The 22,945-nt window shown below is 44.9% G+C and overlaps 2 protein-coding genes across 2 annotated transcripts in view; both read right to left on the bottom strand.

The window, feature by feature from the left end:
• Nucleotides 1-22,945, bottom strand: part of LOC137465072 (sushi, nidogen and EGF-like domain-containing protein 1) — a 179,674-nt gene that overhangs the window by 52,057 nt on the left and 104,672 nt on the right. The gene's annotated exons all lie outside the window — the stretch shown is intronic.
• LOC137465347 (E3 ubiquitin-protein ligase Topors-like) lies at nucleotides 2,232-3,710 on the bottom strand. Its single transcript, XM_068177365.1, has 2 exons — nucleotides 3,494-3,710; nucleotides 2,232-3,413 (listed from the first exon to the last, which is right to left on the bottom strand). Exon 2 carries the CDS (start codon nucleotides 3,342-3,344, stop codon nucleotides 2,232-2,234), a length of 1,113 nt encoding a protein of 370 aa, XP_068033466.1. The 5' UTR covers nucleotides 3,345-3,413; nucleotides 3,494-3,710.

The following is a 22,945-nucleotide window of genomic DNA, read 5'->3' on the forward strand; positions in this document are numbered from 1 at the left end:
TGTGTCCTGATGCTCGTCTGCGTGCTCAGAAAGCCTGATGGTCTCTATCGGTGTCCTGCAGAGTGGGCAGGAGGGATTTCTGAGTGCCCACCGCAGGAGGCAGCCCAGGCAGAAGCAGTGGTGACAGGGCAGAGCAAAAGTCACATCCTTCCGAGAGTCCTGGCAGATGGGACAGTCGCCATCTGGCTCTGTGGCCATCCCAGGAGTGATGGCTCCGGGACTGGCACCGAGATCTGCCAGGAACAGGCCGTGCCCAGCACCAGAAAGGCCTGGCTTTATCCTCTTGGCCTTGGCCTCTCGCTCAGTAGAGTTCAGGCTGGAGCCACAGTGGCCCTGCCAATGTTTCAATGGAAGCAGCGAGGGGCACAGTGTCACAATCTGTGACAAGGTCTGTGATGTCACAGCCCACTGCCCTCTGACACCAGCCTCCACCCCCAGTGACAACACGAAAGGCATTGAAACTCCTTGGAACCCCAAGATAGCAGTGAGGGAACGTGAGGTCACAATCCAGCACTGCCTGATGTCACCATCCACAGGTCGGTGACATCAGAGTCCTCTACCCTGTTGTGAGAGATGAGGTAATCTTTTGCTGATGGTTGTTAGGTTAAAAGGTTATTAGTTGAAAAACTGAAAGTTGTTTGTTCTGTGTGTTGTTTTTTTCTGGTTTGGATTTGCTCTAGTAATTTGTTGGGTGTTGCTGTGAGCTGGGAAAACAGCCAGGTTGAAGACTTGACCAGTAAGGAAGTAGGATCAGAGCAGAGGGGACAGAAAAGTAAATGGTCAGGAGAGAATAGAAATTCCCTAGTACCCAGCCAATAGGAAAGGGGGCAGGGACTGCCCCTGGTCAGGAAAGTGTATAAAATGCAGTCATTGCTTTGGAGGGTGTGTGTGTGTTCGGCTCTTGGGGGAAAGAGGGCATACATGTGGCTCAGGTGAATTGTTACCAATAAACAGATTTCTTTTGCCTCCATGACTTTGTCCTCATTTAATTGTATCTAAAAGTTAGTTCGTTTCTAACACTGTGATGACACAGCAGACGTTCCATCCCTGCAGGCACATGTTGTCAGAGAAAAAAGGAAATACTGTTTCCTAGTTTCAGTTTCTACTTCTCCATGATGCTGTCCCTCAGCCATCTGCATCACATGTCCTTGGCCCTGTCTCCAATCCCTGCTCCTGACACCTTGCCATGGTTTCCTGGGGTCAGGCCTGGTGTCTATTCACAGGGCCTCTTGTCTCTCTCCCTGGGAGAGGCCATCCCATCCAGGCCTTTCAGGCCAGGCTCTGTACAAGGTTTTGTCCCTTTTGGTTTAGAGGTCAGAGTTTGTCCTCTCTGCAGCCCTGCTGGATCGAGGGGGATGGGCACAAGGACACTGCACCTATGTTTAGGGCTCTGGGACTGTTCAGCCTTGCTTGCTCAGTAGAATGGGTCCTGTCTAGGGGGGCTCCAAACCCAAGAAAGGATTCTCTCTACCTTTTGTTTCAGCAGCAGTTCTTTCATCTGCACAATGACAAGGCCAGGCCTCCATGCTGGCAGCACTCCTGAGGTGACAAGGGCAGCATGTGGGCCCCTGAAGAAAGGAAATCTGCAAATACACAAATGGTACCCAGGGGTGCAGCTCGACTTTTCTCCTCCTGCCTTTGCTGAGTTGTCCTCCCCACCTGAATCCTGAAGCTGGGAAGGGCACCGTGCCAGCAAGGTGCAGTCTGACACTTCACTGCTGACCAAACAAGGGCCCCTTCCTATTGTTCAAGCTACAGAAGTGTGGGAATAAAGGAAAATGTGTCTGAATCAGGGCAGCCAGGCGGCCAGCAGGATCTTGTGGGCCTCCCTGTGTTGTTAAGGGACACCTCATGGGACTTGACCAAGTGAGTGACAGCTGGAAGCTCGACTGGAGGAGAAGGTGGGGACTTTTCAAAGATTGGGATGCTGCAGTTAAATGCCCCAATTCAAGGCTGCTGCTGATCTCAAACTGGGAGGGGCTGTTGACTCTCTTGAGGGACAAGATGCCATGCAGAGAGATACAGAGAGACTGGAGCCCTGGATTTCCTGTGGGAAAAGGTGCTGCCCATATAGCCCTGGGCCCAAGGCTGGTGCCCCACAGGACATGGGTGCCACCCACGGTGGTGCACAAGGGGAAGGCTGAGGAAGCAGATCCCAGAGACTGTGTGGGGGAAATAACAACAATTTATTTCTTTTTTCTTAAATAAGGAGTTTAAGAGCCTTGCAAGTTCTACTGGCGGCGGGGCCTCTTGCAGGGGTGGGGAGAGTCCGAGGCCTTTCTCTTTAGGGACCGCCGGGGCCGCCCAGGCAAGCAGTGCCTGCCTTGGGTGGGACCAGAGGGTCTGGGGCTGGTGCTCTGGACAGAGGGACCAGAGGCACCCGCCTCATCCTGGGGCTGGTCCTGCTCTGGGGACACCGGCACAACTGGGGGATGGCTTTGACCCCTGCTGGGGGTGGCCTCCGTTCTGGCAGCTTCCTCTTCTTCCTCTGTGGGGACTTGAGGGCTGCTGGGTAGAGTCCAAGAGCTGGAGCTGGGGCTATTGGGGCTGCTGGCTGGAGTGCATGTCCAAGAGCTGGAGCTGGGGCTATTGGGGCTGGGGGAGCTGGGGTTGTTGGGGCTGGAGAAGCTGGGGGAGCTGGAGAAGATGGAACTGGAGCTGCCGGAGTAGCTGCTGGCTGCTGGGCTGTCATCCTCATCTGTGGCAGAGTGGGAGTGCAGCAGCCTCTGGGCCCCTGAGCTGCAGTGTCTCACAATGATGTCGATGGTGCCCCGGACCAGTGGCACTGTGTGTTCCTCCAGGAAGGCCTGCAGACTCTGGATCATGACCTCCTGTTCTGGCCCATACACACAGAGAGCATGCAGGATGACACTCTGTGTGCTCCTTGCCATCCACCACTGCTCCCCGTACATGGTCTCCGTCCTTTGGCGTAGCCAAGTCCGCACAGGGTCCAGAAGTTCCCGTCGTCGACGGAAAAGTTCTGCCCAGACCTCGGGCAGGACACCGCCGACAGCTCTGGCTGGTGTCTCCTGAGGAGAAGAGGGATGGGCCAGCACAGGGCCATGGGGGCTGTTCTCGTCCTGGCCTCCGGGAGCTCGCTCTGATGAGCTCGTGGCTGCTGGCAGCTGCTCAGGGGCTGTGATGACGATCTCTAGAGAGTCACCGGCATCATCAGAAAACCTGACAGTCTCTATTGCTCCTCTGCACAGTGGGCATGATGGATTTGTCCGTGCCCACCGCAGGATGCAGCCCCGGCAGAACTGGTGGCCACAGGGCAGAGTAGAAGCCACGTCATCCCAGGTGTTCTGGCAGATGGCACAGTTGCCATCTGTCTCTGTGGCCATATTTGGCCGCTGCAGCACGTTGAGGAGGGCTGAGGATCAGGAGCTGCTCTCCGTTGCCGGTGTCACACCCTGCAGGAGAGGGGAGGAAGGAAGGAGAAGGACACCCTCCTACCTCCCTAAAGCCCTAAAGTCACCTGCCCACGTCCGACCGGGGGACGTTTCCTGTCAGTGCTGCAAGTACGCTCTGCCCCAGCCAGGCAGGGCTGGGGAAACCTTGCTGGTTGCTCTGGGACTGGCACTGGGACCTGCCAAGAACAGGCACCACTCAGCACCAGAGAAACCTGGCTTGACCCTCCACACCTCGCAGTCACGCTCGGTAGGAGTTCAGGCCAGAGCCAGACTGGCACCGGCTCTGCCCACACCTGTATTTAAGCAGTGAGGGGGGACATGTCACAATCCTGTGCTCGGTGATGTCACAATCTGCTTCTCGCTGATGTCAGCCTCCATCAGCAGGCGATGTCCCCACCAGTGCATGGTGTCAGGAGAAAGATGAAAATATTTTTTCTTGGTTTTAACTACGGCATTTCCATGTTGCTCTGCCTTGGCCACCTGCATCATGTGTCCATGGCCCCGTGTCTCATCCCCACTGCTGACACCTTGCCAAGGTTTTCTGTGATGAATGGAGTGGTGGGAGCTGTCAGCATGAACTGCCTGTGGCTGGATGATCCCTCCTGTCACTGCCTTTCCCTGGGCAATGCTGGGATTTGGAGAACCTGGGTGCTGGTGCCAGCCCTGGGTGAGAGTCTCCCACCCCTGTGGGTGGTGTCCCTGCTTCAGGGAGAAGCAGGAAGGAGTGTTTTGCTCCAGCCCCATGCACTCCCACTGGCACTTGCCCACAGTGCCGGGTTCCTCTCCACTTCCCAAGTGTCTGTGTTTCTGGAATTCAGTGCCTTTGTGCTCCTCCCCACAGCCTCAGGAAGGAGCTGGAGTTGCTGTCCCAGCAGAGTGGGGTACAAGGGCCAGAGGAACCCTGTCGTGACTCTGGAGAGCCCAGGACCCATCACCCCGTGGGCCATGCTGTGCCACCATCCCCTCCTGCCTCTGGCTATTGTCATCCCTGAAGAGTCATCAGCCCAAGCAGTTCTTTCTTCACTTGGAAATAACTTCTCCTGGTTTGAGGCTTGGGATTCTGTGTGCAACCACCACGTGGCCCCGCCTCAGGGTGCAGAGATCTCTCTTCAAACCTGTGCAAATGGAGGATGTCCATTGCCATACTTTGGTGCTTAACAGTCCACATGGAAAAAGATGGAAGTTTGTTCATCAGGACTTCTTTGTGTTGTTATGGGGAGGGTGTTTCTTCTTGCTTGAGAAAGTGCCTCTTAAAGGATGCAATTCTATTCCATTTCATTTGGAATTGGACTTTTAATGGTCTAAATTTGCAGGCAGCAGCTGGAATTTCAGAGTACCAAGATATTCCCTCTTTCCTGGGGTAACTAAGGCCACAGATACTGCAGGAGATGAATTTCATGCTTTAAGAGGACGCTTGGCCAAGGTGCTGATTTCATCTTGAGTTCCTTGCACATCTGTGGCCCAGAACATGCCCCCATTACCTTGCTACCATGCTCCCATTTCTTTTTCTCTCCTGTCCCGTGTGCCCTGAAATGATGAAATGACAGAAAGGGTGGGGATGGAAGGGACCTTTAGAGATCATCTAGTCCAAGCTCCCTGCCATGGTCAGGGAGACTTTCCACTAGACCAGGTTCTTCAGGCCCTCATCCAACCTGACCCTGAACACTCCCAATGATGGGACATCCACAACAGCCATGGGCATCCTGTTCCTGGCTTTCACTCGAGCAGAGGGGCAGAACTCCCTCCCTTGACCTGCTGGACATCCCTCTTTAGACACAGCCACAGAGGGCTTTCAGGGCTGCAAGCACACAGCTCATAGCCCATGTTTCCTTCTCAAGGATCTCCCAGTCCTTCCCCACAGGGCTGCTCTCAATCCATACATTACTCCTGCTGTTTTGTTGTTTCTCCTACTGAAACAAGGGACTTCTTACAAAAATTGGGACAGCTGGACAGGAACAAACGCAGATCCGAACCAATGTGGCTAATCATAAGTTCTCCCTTTATTGTTTACACACAGTAGTTTTTATACACTTCCAGATAGTTTACAATCGTGAGCACACTCTCATTGGCGAGCAAACATTTTTTGTCCTTGTCTTAAGGTGGCTAAAGTTTCACACTGCAGACCTATACTAATTCACACCTAGAAAGCCCATTACACTGTGGTACACCTTAACATAATTTCTAACTGCGCCACAGACTAATTTCTAACTGTGTCATAGGCTTCAAGGCCTCACTGAGGCCCGTATCTGAGGCCTAGGCTGGGGTAGCTCAACCTTCACTCTAAATTTAAATCATTTCCTCTCTCTCTCAGAAATTCTGCTACACCCTACAGATTGATTGGTGTGGAAGAAAACCCAGAGAATATGATAAAATTCACTTTCAAAACAGGGTCTTACTTGTGACCCAGCACCTGTAGGCCAACACCTGCCAGAAAAAAACAGAAATAAAGAATAATTCATATGAGGGGAATGGTTGGAAATTTCCTGAAACTATGTCAAAAGAGAGTATTTGTGAAAACAAGTAGTTCTTGAAGGAAATGCCTAACAGGAAAGCATCCTACCAGGTGCTGAGTAGTTGCAGGGGGCCAGTGCAGACAGCAAAGAGAAGGAGGTTTGTAAATGCAGAGCACTCAAAATCATCCCCAGGTGATCTTTGAAAAGTGGTCCTTTCACATGGCAGAAACTCAAAAGAAGCTGTGATTAACCTTCACCTGTTGGGAGGAGATGGAGGAAGATGAAAGAGATCTTTTAGAATTTGCTGCTTGCCAGAAAGCAACCACACTAAAGCACTTTCATGTGGACAAACCACAATTTGAATATTCAGTTGGAGTTCCACTCTGAATATTTGTGTTTTCTAAGTTCTGTTCCTGGGAATTCTGCAACTGTACTCAGAAGGAGCCTGCAGGAGGGGAACTGGAATAACAGAAGGGAGAAGCTGAGCCCTCACCAGCAATTTCAACTGTTTGCTCATGACCAGCACCTGAAGACTGTAACATAAGGCCCTACGTTGGACAGGGGCTTCCAGGTTCTGATCAGCTGCTTTACAGGGTTAGCTGTGGCAGCCAGCCCTGTGCTGAGTGCCTTTGGTGACACTGGACAATCTACCAAACACAGTTGCTGGGCACTCGATTGCAATAAGGATGTAAAGAGACACAAATATTACTATGCCTTGTGCAAGAGGTTTTGAAGCAGACTCTGGGTCCAGCAGAGGGCAGCAAAGGTGAAGAAGGGACTGGAGCATCTCTCTTATGAGGAAAGGTTGAGGGAGCAATTCAGCCTCCAGGAGACACTTCTAAGAAGGGACGTCATTCCTATCTGTCATTGTCTGCAGGGGGGTTCAGAACATGGATTAGGCTCTGCTCTGGGGCCCAGCAGTGGGACAAGAGAACAGGCAGGAACTGATGCCCAAGAAGTTCCACCTGAATGTGAGGAAGAACTTCTTCCCTGTGCAGTGACTGGGCACTGAACAGATTGCCCAAAGACGCTGTGGAGTTTCCCTCATTGAAGATATTCCAGACCCTTCTGGACACAATCCTGTGCCACGTGCTCTGGGATGACCCTGCTGGAGCAGGGAGGTGGGATCAGATGGCCCACTGTGGTCCCTGCCAACCTGAACCCCTTGTGATTCTATGATTCTGTAAACTGTGGAATTCTAATGCACTTCGAATGGCAAAATTGGAGTGAATATGAAATGGCACTTAGTAGATAAAAAAAGACCTCAGGCACAGGCTTTGTCTTAGTTTTCTGTTCTTCATCTCTACTTTTAGGTGACAGGAAAATTTGTGTAATAAAACAAACAGGATAAGGTGATGCTTTTGTTGCTGAAGGTTAAGCAGGCTTTTGACTCATGAGAAACAAAGATTTGGTTGACCATTTTTGAATTACAAAAGTGAATTATTAGAAGGGCTCAGGAGGGGGATATATCTGGCTCCAAGTGTGGCAAAAGTTTGTGCTTTCTGCCTTGATCTTTTTTCCCATCTTTCATTTCACACAGATTTCAGGGAATTGTCTTGGATCCGGTGATTACTGTGTCAGCATTTTCAATGTATCCTCAGGGACTGAAACCTGACATTTTAATAAAATGCTTGTTTATAGCAAGTGTTGTTTGAAGTCAATGTATGCCAAAAAGTGGAGGTTTCTATATAGTAGTAAGAAGAGTCTATAATGTCATATAGTGGTGTAATAACTATCTCAATTACTGCTCAGGCAAAAGCTGCCTTCTAATTCTGTGTCTGACTCTGCCTAGACATTCCCTGTGCAGGCTTCTTGTCTTCCTGGCGCTCCCTTTGGAGTTCTGCTTTATCCTCACTCAGCCTTGGGGAGAGGTGGTCACCCCCAGTGGGGCAGGACTTGGGACACCTCTGCACACCTGTAACACACACTTCAGGGAGAGCCTTGGAGCTGGCACACTGTCGCAGTACGACATGAAATAACTTACACAAGCATGTTAGATGTAAAAAGGGGGAAAAAAAGAACTAAAAGAGAGAGCTTTATATTCTGACTCTGAAATATATAGGATTTTAAAAGTGGCAGTGGATTGGAGGATGAAATTGCTACTTCTCCAACCACACTGGTTAAACTAACAGTCTATTAATTTTCTCTACTTCCAAAGAAGAATGTAAAACAATCATTATTTACATGAACAGTGTGAGAAAGTTCCAGTAGAAATATGTAAACATCAGAAAGCATAGAAAACTTAAAAAAAAAACTTTAAAACTCTCAAAAGAATAGGGTGACAGCACTCCTTGTGCCTCTCTCCCCATAAACTGAGGATGGGGTGAGACTTTCCACATGCTGGCATAGCTCAAACCATGGCACTCATTATTTCATCTGTGGAGATGACCAAAGGAGAAGGAGGGTCACAGGTAATAAATATCAAGGAGGAGAACAGATGCCTTACAACACCTTGGTCATTTTACTGGGCACACACCTACAAGATGTGCAATACAACATTAATTTCACAGTTACCCAAGGAGGGATGTCTGAATTTCTGACATTATCTGGTTAGGAATACTCAAGGCACCTGAACATCTCCTTTTCTGGAGTTTCAGTGTTCTAATCAAACCAGCGATTTCTAATTCATCTGCAAAAGGAGTTAATTGTAAAAAAAAAAAAAAATAAAATCTTTTAATCTTACTTAGGCTGTTGATTTTTGAAATATTAGATCCTATTAATTTTTTTCTTTGAATTGGACAGTGTTTTGCTAAAAGGTTTTGGGAGAAAAAAAATCCAGACAGCTGATGACTTCTATTTCTCACTTTGACTGTAACAGTGAGGAGAATTTTATTTTCCTATTGTGAACCCTCTCTGCTAAGGAATGACTCTCTTTATAGCTTGTATTGCAACCATCCAAGCCTTAATTTCAGGTTCTCAGAAAGCCAGTAAACCTCCTTAGAAGCACTGCTGTCATTTGTCTGATTCAAGAGTATTCTGGCTCAGATCTTGACAAAAGAATTGTTGAAACAGTCTCTGTACAAACAAAAGGGAGGGGAGCAAAGCTTCTCATCTGCTTTTTAGTCTGCTGAGACCTGTCATGAGGTCATGAGGTAGCAGAGAAGAAGATGCAACAACCACCTACTACAGCTCAGGCAGCTGAAAGAGACCCATATGGAAATAGCAAATAATGTTGACCTCTTTCTACCCTGCATATTGTAACTTTTGTTCTCTCCCAAGACTTTATATTATTAAATTGCAATGAAGTAGGGCCGCTACCACTCATAACATTCAACCACAAGCTAAGTGCTGGCTTACACCAAAAACACTTTTATGGAACTACACCAGACTTGCAATAACAAAAACAACAGCAGAATCTTTTCACCCAGCTGGTGTTTGCTAAAATGTCAGCTCAAATTTTTTAAAGGCAGAATGAGATTGAATCTCTTCACCAACTTGCAACCCGAACTACACTGAAATATATGAAGTGAGCATTAAAAAGAAAATTATTTCAAAAAGTTCATTTCAAAGAAAAGAAATCCCTCCCATGGCATTGGATTGCACTCCAGACAGGAGGAACACATGTGCCTTCTGAAGAGAGCATGTGCATAGGAAATAGGCTTGCACTGGCATCCCAAGATATGCCAGATGCTTTTATGAGCAAAATTTTCACAAGTAATAGTTACTTGGACACATCCCAGAATTAGGTTGCCCAGTTTGAGGTACAGCAGGGGAGCCTGAATTTTGAACTTGCCCCTTTCAAAGCCAGGAATTACCAACCAAAACTGGGTCCCTCAGACGTCTTCAGTTTTACCTCTAATTTGTGAGTGGCAGCTTAATGAGTATTCTTCCTTTGGTCTCCTTTGGAAATTGAATGTCTGTAGTCTAGATGTCAAAATTAACTTGTATTTCTGGCTCTAGCTTTTGTCCTTAAAGACCTTTCTAACATGTAATTTGCATCTCACTGTGTGTGGGGCATCATATTTGCCTCTGGATTAATGGACAGGAAAATGTGACTAAGCAATGGATGGAATTCTTTAATAAAGAGCACAGATTGCACACCTTGCAGCCTGTTACAGTTTGGAATCTGCATGTGAGAGAAGCTTCATTAAATCAATACACTGTGGATTATTTAAATGTGAAAATAAATCCATGGGAGCAGTGATCCAGATTAAACTGACATGAACTGTCCTTTTACCTCCAGTTCCTATCTCAAAGATTTAACAATTGATGCTAACTTTCAGAATACCTTTTCAGTCTGTTCTGTTAAAACATGAATTTAAATGTAGTTTTGTCTAGTTTTCTGCTTGACATCACCTCAATTTCCCTGTGTTCTGTTATTTTTGTTCCCCTTGCGTGGCTCACATCCCTGGAGCCTGTCCCTGTGGGATCAGTCTTTCCTTGTGCAGACATCCAGAACACATTTTCAGTATCACTGGGGTGGTGCCTGAAGCTGTTTTGAGGATCAGCACACGGTAGCTGGAGTGTCCTGGTCGCCCAGGTCATAAAGCTACCAAACAGAGAGCAGCACAGGACTTTTTGTCTTCCTCAGTTTGCAGGGAAATGATGCATGAAAACAGAACAGAAAAAAACAAGTCATTGGCAAAGATCTGAGCTTGGCTTCAGACACCCTCCAGGCATGGGCGGGCTCTCCATTTGTCCTGCACACTGCTCAGGTTAGCACTGTAAGGATAGAGCTTGGAACTTGTGGTGGGACTGCCTGTATTATTTAATTTTCAAAAGTAGAATTTGAGATATACCAGGGATTTGAATGAGTGCTCTATCATCTCTTATATAATTAATGCAGCCTTAAAAGACCATTTTCCATCACAAAGGTGTGTTGTGATATGTGCAAAATTTTCCTACACATTCAATTCCAAATGAATTTAAATAATTTTAAGTTAAATTGCAAACTAATTCTGTACAAATTAAATGGACAGAATATTTTACAGCTTTTCCTGTATGTTGTATTTCCACCTCTTTGCTTTACACAACCTTGCTTCCTTAGGACAGAATTACAAATGTAAAATGGCAGTTGGATTTATCTAGGAAATGCAGATATAAATCTTCAGAGCTCAGAGGCACAGATATTTAAAATATATAACTTACTTTAAATGACTAATAAAGTAATAGTGTTATTAGAGTGAAAAGGAATCTTCTTTGGGATTCATATTACATTCCTTTTTTGGCATAAATTCCTGGATGACAAACAAGTAAGCAGTTTTAAATTTACAATACCTCATTTGGAGATAAATGTTGTGTTTATTTTGCATTTTTCGCTTAGTGTGAATACAATAAGTTAATGTGATGGCTGGAGACTTAAATGCACAGCAGCTCTGCCAACCCTGATTGCTCCCATCATGATGAGGTGACTGGTAGTGACAGTTTTCCTTTTTCTCCAGACCAAGGCTGTCAGTATTTCTGTGTTTGTATTAATGAGAAGGGCAGAGTGTAATATTTTGGCTTAATGGAGGGCAAAGCCATGTCTGAATTCAAATTATTTCATTTTTTCTTTGATTATGTATTTTCTCTCCTAAGTCTGAAAGTAAAGGAAGCATTTTTTGGAAATGCTCAGAATTGACCCCTCAAACCAGTTTCCCTTGAGCTAACTAACCAAAACTATGAGGTCTTTTCACTACTTTTAAACACAGAAACCTCCCTTCAATAAACCAAACAAACCCAGATCAGCTTTCTGAATCCTCTGGAAAATATGGCTTCTTCAAGAAAGTGTAATTTTGAATGTGCAGATTTTCTGCTTATCATTTATTCAGATACTTAAGCCAGACCAGTAATGGTCTTTATAATGGTTTAACACAGCTGATTGAAATAAAGCCACTTGAAATTTGGCCTGAATTTTCAATGATGTTTCAAATATGTGAATATCCGTCTGGGGGAAGAACAGAATGAATTTGCACTGTTCCATTATGGCTTTATGTTCAACAAACAGGCCCTCTTCGTCTACCTTCTCTGACCTTAAGCATTAAAGTAAAACCCTGGCTGTGGAAATGCAGCTTAAATGTAACTGTTTCTGCTATTTTGCTTAATGTTTTTTTGCAGGAGCTGAAAATATTCAGTTGTAATTTACTTTATAGAATGCCTTGTAATTGAGAGACTGAAAAAAAACCCACCACATGAATTTCTACCATCAACACAAAATATGTAGAAGAGCATTGCAAAGACTCTTTGTCAATATTCATGTTTTGCTTTCCATATAATTTTATTAAATTTATACTTTGGAATAAAATTTACCTAGCAGCCTTTCAGTTCAATTACAGCAATTTTTTCAGCAGGGTAATTTTTCTGTAGGATGAGACAAGAAAAGTAATCACTTCAGAAAATCCACATGCATGTGCAGTATTCTCATGGCTAGTTTCATCTTAAGGAGGTCTGGAATGGCTGCATCTTTATTGAATGAGACAATGATAAACTTAATTTTTCAGCTGAACCATTAAAATGCAAAATGATCATCCAAAAAATCAGAGCAAGGTCATTTAGACCAAATATGTGCAAATATTATGGTCCAGTGTGTTCTTTGCAAGGCTGTATTATTTATAGGTTGGATTAACATCAGCACCTCTAAAATCCACAGGTTTTCTTGGGAATGTTACAGTAAGGCAAGGAAGTCATGGGCAAGGAAAAGCAGAGGGATGTGATCTGAGCAGCTAAAAAAGGATGGGCAGTGTCATCCTTCTGGAGCAATTCTTGAAAGCACCTAATCAATAGGAACAGAGAGTGTGCTTTAGGGAATCTTTGCAGAGAAAGGTTCAAGATTTGTAGAGGAGCAGAGTAGTTAATTTTTTGGTAAAAAATTTCCATGTGCTCATCTATATCCTTTCACCTAATTTCCAAATTAAATACAAAATTTGTCTCCTGTTCCTCTGTGATGCTTACAAACACAAGTGCATCCTTCTTCCAGAAGATAGGAAGAGGATCACACACTGAAATATTCCCTGAACTTCATGAGCATTTGTCCTTTGTCCATCTCCACTGCACCTTCTTCCATTTTAGAGGTTCATTGGTCACTCACAGTAAGCTGGTCCAGTGACAGAGAACTTTGAGAACAAATACCTGTTGCTGTCTGCAGAGCTTGATGGGATTGTTGCAGAGAGCCTGAGACCAAATGACTGAAGAGAGAAGACAGATAGGAATTGCCATGATGACAAGGAGCTGTCTCTTGCTTCAAGGTTTTAAGGAGAAGGTTATAGCAGAGTTCTCTCTCTAGATGCTGGCATCGAGCCAGGGGAATAGTCAGTCAAATCCAAATTCCAAGAGGAATGGGTCAAAATGGACATGGAAAAAAGCTGTCTTAAAAAAAAAATTAGAATATACCTCAAGAACTGTTATCACAAAGATGCTCATGTTATTGGTTCTCACGTAGGCCAGTTTTTACCAAATCGTCTTTCACAGGCTCAGGTAATTTGTGGCTAAGAGCCCAGGTGTCCTGGAACGCATTTAATGCTCCATTTCATATAGCACAAATCATATATCCAGCATACAGCTGGATGAATTATGTTTGCCAGTTTCTGCCAAAAGCCCCTCTGGGGTAAAAGATTGGCTTGGTTCTCTTTAACTGTTTCAAGGATGGAAGCCATTTATCTAACTTTTGTGCAAGCTGCTCTAGTTTGACAGACGATAAGACCTTGGCACTGGCTCTCAGTGAGCTTCCAGCTGGAATGGGGCTTTAGTCAGTGTTGCAAAATTTGTCTAAAGGCTTCCATTATAATTCTTTACTAGTCATTTTTTAAACCTCTACAACATAGATATTTTTGCTTTTATATTTTCCTTTTTGTTTAGCTTTTCTTATTTTTGGGAGCTCTTTCTCACAAAAGGAGAAGTTTTTTTCTAGCTATTGTGGGTCTTGCAGAAAACACTTTCATTTGGGATGCCAAGAAACTGGAAAGCATTTAATTGCCTAAAATTCTCTGCTCTTGTAGATTTTGTTCTGGTACTTTTCAACTAAGGCCCTGAGTCATGGTAAGGTGTTGCACTTACAGAACTGTGTGTCCCTAAATGGCAAGCCCAAAGCAAAGTCAATAGGAATGGGCACCTGCAACAGGAGACTTCTCTAGTACAGGTAATGTTATGAATAAGAAATTGCTTATTTTTTAAAGGTTATAGAGTGTTACCTAATGGCCTATTGTTAATCAATTGCCTGTTGTTCACCCTCTGTTAGCTACCTGTTGTTCCTTCCCTGTTAATTACCTCTTGTTCATCCCCTGTTAGAAATCTCTCCCTGTCAGGTTGGGTCTCACCCCTGCTGCTTCCTAGAAAATGGCACCTGGGACTGTGAAGAGGAAGTGACATTGGAGGCAGTATGCAAATGAAGAAGCACACCAAATCCAGCATTGGAAAACCCCTAAAACAGTGAGCCACAACGAAACTGGAGGACCTAAACAACTGCAAAGGGTGAGCAACTAGTTCTAGTGTCTGCGGGAACCTTTTTAATTTCTGACTCTAACAACAGAGATGTCAGCTAGAATGAGGACCCCAAGCTACAGCTCAGACTTTGGAATCCTGCCGCTCCCGTGAGGACAGAATCTCCAGCTCTGCCTGCGTGTAAAGCGGACAAAGCTGCACTCCTCCTCCTCTGTGCCACTCCCGGAAACAGCAGCAGTGGCGTGTGTGCGAGCCGTTGGGCCCCCACCTGAGCTGGTCACTTTTTAATAAAGGCATTTTAAAGGAGCACGATCTCCGGCCCGTTCTTATCAGTTAATCCCCCAGATCCAGAATAGAATGCAAAAAAAAGAGAATTGTTTTGCTATGTCAGACCAAATATTTACTAAACCCTGTCATTCATTAGCCTGCCTCCAAAAGAGAGAAACAACAGATAGAGAGTGACAAACTGAAGAGAAAAACAAGAACAAAAGGCTGCTATCCTGTGTTTTTTCCTTCATCCAGTGGTTTGTAGGTCACTCATCTCTTCAGTGAGGTAGGATTTTTTTTTATTTAAAGAAAAAGATCAGCAGAGTTGTTCTTAAAATTGTGTGAAACCTCCACATGTGTAAAAATCATTCTAGAATTGATTTTTACTGAGGAAAAAAACCTGAAAATGTGTGAAAATAACTTTTAAATGCGTTGTTCAAGCCATGATGCTGGCATGTACTGCTAGTTACTGATTTTTAACATGGACTGCCTTTTGAAGACAAAAGACAATTTCAGCAAGAACTGAAGCTCATGAGATTTTCAAAAAACAAAGAAACTGGAGCCTGACTGTCACTTGAGGTCATCGGAGGGTGATGGATGGGGAAGCTGGGAGTCTGGGGATCTCATTGCCTGAAACACTGCTCCAAGGCACTATGCACTTCTAGGACCAACACCTCTTGAGTAGATCCATGCTGTGAAGGAATTCCTCAAAATTAGGATGACGTATCCTGGAGTCTGACTCCAGAGACATCCAGGTCAAAAGTCACATATGGAATTGTAGCTCCCACTGGTTTCAAGATAAAATAAAAGCCTTCTTTCCTATATGTGTGTGGTGGTTTGTTGTTTTATAATTGTTCTTTGTTTATCAGTTTGTAATAGTTAGTTCCATGTACCCCGTTCTGTTCCCCTCATGGTTTAGCCCTAAGTTGTTTACTTCAATATTTTCCCACCAAGCGCCTGTCAGTCCCCATGTCAGTCTCCGCAGTCCCTCCTTTGTGCCTTTCTCACTTCCTTATAAGTCCCTGTTAATCCCCAGTTCACTGCCCCCTACCCCTGTCTGTCAAGTAGAACACACCCTGTTTTTCTAGAATGTTCCCTGTGTGTTACCCCTTTTACAGTTTCTCATTGGGCTGTTAAGCCTGCTCCCTCCCCTGTGTTGCCCTTATTGGATTACCCCAGTTGTGTTCTCCTCCCCTAATATTTCCCCATTGGATGTGAGTTGTTTCCACCCCTCATACCCTCCCCTCTTTAAAATGTCTTTGGTCCTGTGCTTACTTGTTCCTCAATCCTCTTTGGCAATAAACTGCCTTAGAACTCATACAAGTAGCTCCTCACTGTTTTTTTGTCTTGGCTCTTTGTACTGCTCCAGTGCTGTGATACCCATGCCACAGCTGGCCGCAGACAGCTGCAGCCACTCCTGTAGTGCCCTCTGGCCACAGGGAGCGTGCTAGCCGGGAGACCACCACACTGTGGCCGCAACAGGCAGTTACATATGTGCACTTCCCTTTGTGCGCAAACTGGTTTAAGTGTAAGCTTCTCACCATGATTTTTTTTTTCCATCTTGTGTTGTAGTGTCCTGTGCTTGTCAGGTGCAACAAAAGTAAGCAACCAGTATCTGCAAAGTTAAACATTATAATCAAGGTTTCCAGGACCTGAAAACACACCTCAGCATGACGAAGGAGAGAAGGGTGGGAGGAGATGTGCACAAAGACTGAGAGGAGGAGGGAAGAAAGATTAAAAAAACTGCTTATCCTTGTCCATTATTCCACCTGAGCTAACAACTTGCTGTGCAATAATTACAGCATAATATAACAAAATTATCAGCCATAGCATTAGGGATTAAAAGGTTACTTTAACAACTGTACTGCTGCTGTGGGGATGGGGCACATTGTCACTCGTTACTAACACAGTAGATAATATATTATTTCAAGTGGATACGGTCCAATTGTGTGTAGCATGCACTGTTCTGTGTGAGATAAGTTAGGTCGCCATTGCAATTTTAAGTAACTTCTAGTGTCAAAAATAACTCAAAACTTCTGGTCACCATTTCTATTAATCTTTAATTTCACTTTGTCTGTTAGATATTGGTGTCCTGGCCCCAGAGATCATTGAAAAACACCTTTTGCGCTGATTGGAGCAGAACAACTGACTCAACCATTGTAAGACTGTTTGCCCTTGACCTCACATTTACAGCAGAGTCTTTGCAGAGCAAAGGCACTGCTGCCCAGGAACTACTGGGTTCTGGCTTAGGTACTTAAAGACTTGAACCATCTCTTTCAAATTATCACATGAAATTGCAAGAAGTAAGAACTTTATTGAAATCCTATTTCTCCACAGTTTTTTAACTTCTTGATCAGGCTTTTCTTTCACAAGCCGAATTATATATGAAGTGAGACTTTCAAATGTGCTCACATTTAAGGAGGTCAGACTCAGTTACTGGGGAATTCCATCATTTATAGATTTATTCAGACCACTGTCTTTGTGGGATTGTCTGAATGGAGACCTCACAAATGCTCTCTGGAAGTCAGACCTGGAAAGGTGAAGTCACTTCCCAAATGCACTGTGCATGCATTGGCCTTTGATGGGAAATAGCAAATGAAGAGAGAGATGATGTTTCATAATTCAGTCTGAAATGATGACAAGGTCGGCTTAGGGCTGCAGGGGTCAAGTCAGTCCCATTTTGGTCTCTTGCTGGGCTGGGGAGAATCCAGAGGCCTGGGGTCCTTTCTCTTTTGGGCACACGGCGTCACCCCAGGTTAGCAACCCTTGCCCTGGCTGTGTGCAGAGGGGTTGCAGCTGCTGCCCTGGGCAGAGGGACCTGCCACTGCTGGCTGCTCAGGCTGTGCCGGCTCCTTCTGGGGTTGGTCCCATTCTGCAGGGCTGGGCACAGGTGCGGGGTGGATGGGAATCCCATGGTGAGTGGCCTCTGAGGTACCAGCTTCTTCTTCCACACTGGAGCCACTGGTGGGAGTGCTCTCCTGGGAGCTGCTGGAGCTGAAACTGCTGGACTTGGATCTGCTGGAGCTGCTGCTCTCTGCTTGGCTGTTGTTCTCTTCCCCAGCAGTGCAGGAATGCAGAAGCCTCTTGGCCTCCTCGCTGCACCGGGCTGCACCAACCTCAATGAGGCCATCGACCAGCGGTGCTGTGTATCCATCAATGAAGACCAGCAGCCTTTGGGCCAAGGCCCCTGCATTCAGACCACAGATGCAAAGGTAGTGCAGGATGCAGCCCTCTCTGGCCTCAACCAGCCACCACCGGCCCCAGTATAGTCACTCCAGCCTCTCACACAGCCAGCGCTGGATGGGCTCCAGGAGAAACTGGTTTTGTTGGAACAGTCCTGCCCACACCTGGGGCAGAAGGCCACCACAGGCTCCGGCCCTGCAGTCCCTTGCTCAGCTGGGGACAGTGTTTACTTTAGGGAAGACAGAAGGGGCACTTCAGGGCCATGGGGGCTGTTTTCATCCAGGTGATCGGGAGTCCTCCCTGACAGGCTATGGGCTTCTGGTGACTCTGCAGTGGAGGTGATGGCCAACTGTACTTAGTCCCATTCATCCTGCTCAGAAAATCTGATGGTCTCTATCGGTGTCCTGCAGAGTGGGCATGAGGGATTTCTGTGTGCCCACTGCAGAATGCGGCCCAGGCAGAAGCGGTGGTGACAGGGCAGAACATAAGCCACATCCTTCCAAGAGTCCTGGTAGATAGGGCAGTTGCCATCTCTCTCAGTGGCCACTTCTGTCCCAAGCCAGACTGGCCCAGTGTCTGCTGTTATCCAGCTATAAGCAGTGAGATGTCACAATAAATCTCCTGGAGGTGTCACAATCTGACACTCAGTGATGTCACCATGAGTCAGTGAAAGCAAAATGAGATGGTCTACCCCTGCAGACACATAGCGTCAGAAGAAATGAAAACACGGATTCCTTTTTTCAGTTTCTACATTTGCATGTTGCTCTACCTCAGCCACTAGCATCACATGTCCTTGGCCCTGTGTCTCATCCCACTCCTGACACCTTGCCAAGGTTTCCTAGGAGGTGGTAGGGTCACTCTGCAAGGGCAGATGGGTCATTTCTCTCTGTGCTCCCAAATCCATTCATCTGCATTGTGCAGGGAGTTGTAAATCAGTGCAGCCAGACTCCCAGCAGGGTCCTCTCTGCCTGCCTGGTTTGCTGAGTTTTCCCACAGCTCATGGGAAGTGACCAAGTGAGTGATAGCTGGAAGCCTGGCTTGAGGGGAAGGGAGTGTTCTAAGCAACAGGAGAGTTTCTCTACCTCTCCATTACCATCTTTGACATATCTTCTCAGGAGAAAGGACTGGGCGCATCACAGCAGTCTGAACAACCCCACCCTGCTCAGCCCTAAATACCTAATTTCTACCAGTGCTGGCTGAGCAGGTCCTTTCTGAGGTCAGTATGAGCTGAAAATTCTAAATCAGAGCTCCTGCTGCTTTGGAGAACGAGCCTCTTATCTCAAGTTTTGCAGCAGTGGCGTCAGTCTGAACATCGCCTCTACTCCTTCTCTGCACTGACCACACTCAGTGCCAAGGGCAGCACTGAAAGAGTCACCTAGCTGATCCTGGATCATTCTCATTCCTAAGGGCAGGAAATTTAAGGATCCCTAGAGAGTTCTCACTCTTTATGGGAGAAAAAAAATTTAAAAATACCCAACAATTTGTCTCCTTGTAAGGGAATTTTCCGAGCATTCTTGGAAATGAAAATCTCGACTGCCAGACCCTGGGTTGTCCTGTCTAGCCACCTGTTGTTTACAAGCAGGATGGGATTCTTTTGTCTGAGGAAATTTGCATTTCCAGTAAGATATTTTTTACTGAGCCCTGTAATCCTTGGTTCTTCTATTTGTATCTGACGGACTTGCATCTACATCAGGTGAAGCTACTCCTTTTTAGCTTTCCTTCCCTACGTGATTCTTCATAAATTTGAAAATTCAGTTTATTGAGAATCTGGAATCATAGAATCCGGTTGGAATAGAATCAGATTGTCAAAGACTTCTAAGACCATCAAGTCCAAGAACTAACCCAACAGTGCCAAGCCCACCACCAAAACATTCACAAGTGCCACACTTACACATCTTTAAATCCTTCCAGGGTTGCTGATTCTATCAGTGCCCTGGGCAGCCTGTGACAGGGTGAGGAAGTTTTCCTGCTTTTTACTGTGGTGTTGGAAGGACATAATAGCACTGTGTGTCAAGGAAGTTTCTCAGTGGGCACAGGAATTAAAATACCACTTGCATTTCAAGATATAATCACAATTCTTCAAAATCACTGGAAAAGGACATTTTTAGAGAAAGTATGTGATATGTGTGGGTCAAAACACTGCAGTAGAGTTCCTGTTACAGACTGTTGTTTACAAGACAGTGCAACAGAGCCCATGACAAAATGTCTGAATCATTATGTTAAAATGAAGTTTTTCCATGCCAGAATTTGTTTCTGGAAAACACCTTCCTGCAAATTATGGTACTCACATGTAAGAGCAATTGAAACCCAAAATCTGCTCTTAGTTATACTGTAAAATTTCAAGAGCTGAAGGTTAAGGGCACGGGCAGCCAAGAGCCCTACACTCACTGCAGTCAGAAGGAGAGGGAAAGAGTTGTGAAGGAAATGGGAGATCTGAACACTTTCTGGCAAAATTTGAACAAAAAAAATTCACTACAAGTAGTGGTACTTCAGGGATACTTGGGGATAAACCTGCCTTTTCTCATTCTTTTGGGGATCATTGGATTATATATTTAATTGTACTCATTTGGGGATGAGAAGGATTTTCCTGAAGTGCATGTGAGTACAGAAGAATGTGAGGAATTTTCTCTCTCAATCCCATTATATGTGTTCATGCTCACTGATCTAAAATAAAATGAAACTTTCATCCTTTATTGCCAGGTATCACTTAAATTTTGATGTTTTGTGATGTTGATTGTAAGCATGCTACTGCTTTTGTGGGAGCTCAGGGGAAATTAGACACTTTTTAGAGTGCCTGGGACAGTAACCAGCCTTTGAACCACATGGCACTGAATATTTCACTGTAAAGTGATTACTGGTAGTGTCTGCAACTCATATTGTACCTGCTGACAGCAGGCAAGCCTAAGAAAATGAAGTGGAACAGATGTAGAAATCTTCTCCTATGGTGGTGAGAGTCACCCCCTTGGCCTGGTTACAGGGGGTAAGGAGATTTTACTCTCTCAAAAAGCCTCCACCTTGCATGAGATCCCTCTTCTCATTGAAGGATTAATGCTCATCTATAAGCAAAAAAAACACATCTGCTCTGCTGGTTAAAGGAAAAGGTGGCTATGAAATGAAAACACATGCTGGTTAAAACCCTTTCTAGCTCTCTTTATTATATGTCCTATACATACTATGCAGTGACTTCTACAGTAGAGAGAGTGTCAACCCCTGGTGGCATATCTGCTCTTTTTCCCACTAGAGGTGAAAAAGGTTGGCCAAAATATCCTTCTTTGACTTTTACTTTTTTTTCTTTTTTCTTTTTTCTTTTCTTTTATTAGAGCCGAGCTGAGCACAGCATGTGGAAAGAAATTAATTCAAAATTCGGAACAGTCTGCTTGAGAATAGAGTCAAATTCTTCATTGAGTTGGATTCTTTTCCACATCTGAGGTTTTTAGACATAGGAGTTTTGGTTCCCACAAAATAAAGCATTGTCTAGCCCAGAGTCACACTCTGCCAGCAGAGAGCATCAACAAAATGCTTCTGGAAAGGTGAAAAAAAGACCAACTTGTAATAGAAAACTGTTGCTTGACTTGGGGTTGAGTTTTGCTCTGGGTCACACCAGATCTTCCTGTGGGGTGCCCTAACACTTTCACTGACTCTGATAATATCTGATGGAGTACATTTTCAGCTGGTGATGATACATTGACCAAGCCCTCTTAACAGTTCTGAGTGGTGGCATGGGACTTTCTGTGCTGGATTTCCATAGGAGAGCTGGTTTGCCATCCTTTCTGATCACAGCAGCAGATGGTTGGTCCAGCAGTCCTCTGGAGGAAATCTGACTGTCTCTGCAGGCCATCTGCAATCTTGGGAAAGTAAATTATCATGGCAGCAAGCTACTAATGCTTGGTAGCCTGGGAAAATACATGGCTGTGCAAAAAAAATGGTGTGGTACCCAGCTGTAACGAGAATTTTGAGAGTCAAGATGATGGTTGGTTTGGGATTATGATGACTTTCTTCCCTGTGAATAAACCACTTCTATTGCTGTTAAGTAAAATTGCTAAAGACATATGAGCCAGGGACATAAAGCAGGAATAAAGAAACACAGATTATGTGATAAAAGACTCTAAAGATCTGCAGTAGCTGATTACAGCAAAATATGCTTTTGGAGTCTAAATGAGTATAATTTCTGCATGATCAAATTCTGTAACTGGTCACATAAACTGCTCAAATTGCTCTTCTTCCTTCTGGAAGTTAGATCTTTTAAAGCTACTTACAGTGCAACTTTTTCCATGTTCTGTGTTATACCACAGCAGTCTTATTTGGAGTTGAAATCAATGCAAGTTAAAATTTTTACGTTTGTTTTCATTTCCTAAAAAAACCCCTAAAACCTCTTTCTGGCTAATTATTTAGGAAAAAGAAACTCAAATTCATATACTCCAGGGTGTGTTATTTTACATACTGAAGAAAAATGCTCCTACAATGTCAGTTTAAGTCTTATCATAATTTGCTAAGCTATTTTTTTGTCTTTGTTTGCAAGGCAAACATACCATTTCCTTTTGGTTATAGATGGTCTTGGGAAGATATTACCTTAAACTTATAAAATATTGCCTTGAACTGTAGCATGACCTGTGATTCTTTTAATTTCTCTAGTTTAATGATTTCTTAGAGGACTGATTCTCATTGTCAGCGTATTTGACAACTACCTGATCAAGACATAAGTAAGAATATCTTTCCCTAACACTGAATCTTACAATGTGATATTCCTCCAAGCTGAGGGAAGAGTTTAATGCATTTGGCTGACATTTATTCATACAAATGCACTGATCTGCCTTGTAAAGAATGAATAATATTTGAGCCATTTCATAGGTTCAATGGCAATGCCAGTCAGACTGGGATGCTTAGGAAAATGTGTCTGTCACTTGACCTGTGGCTCATTATACTCTGAGGGGCCATTCTAGCATCTGTTCTGTAATGTAACCATAACTCAGGTCCATTGGCAACTGAACAAGAATACTAAAATAGCACTGAAGTCAGAGGAATTAAACATGTGCTTTATTGCATGTGGTGTACAGTGATCCCATTGAGTTAATTAAGCCTCTCAGTGCATCTGTAGAAGAAACTCAGTGAATCTGTAGAAATTTGGTATTTGTTTTCAGGATTGAAAGATTACTTGAGTGTCAGCTGTTGAGGTGTGGGAGACAGGATTCCTTCTCTTTGGCATTCTGACCTGTGGAAGGGGTTGTCCACCACATTCCCAAGTCAAACACTGGTACTGCTGGATGACAATGCTGC

This window comes from Anomalospiza imberbis, chromosome Z (assembly GCF_031753505.1).
Source record: "Anomalospiza imberbis isolate Cuckoo-Finch-1a 21T00152 chromosome Z, ASM3175350v1, whole genome shotgun sequence".
Classification (NCBI taxonomy): Eukaryota; Metazoa; Chordata; class Aves; order Passeriformes; family Viduidae; genus Anomalospiza; species Anomalospiza imberbis.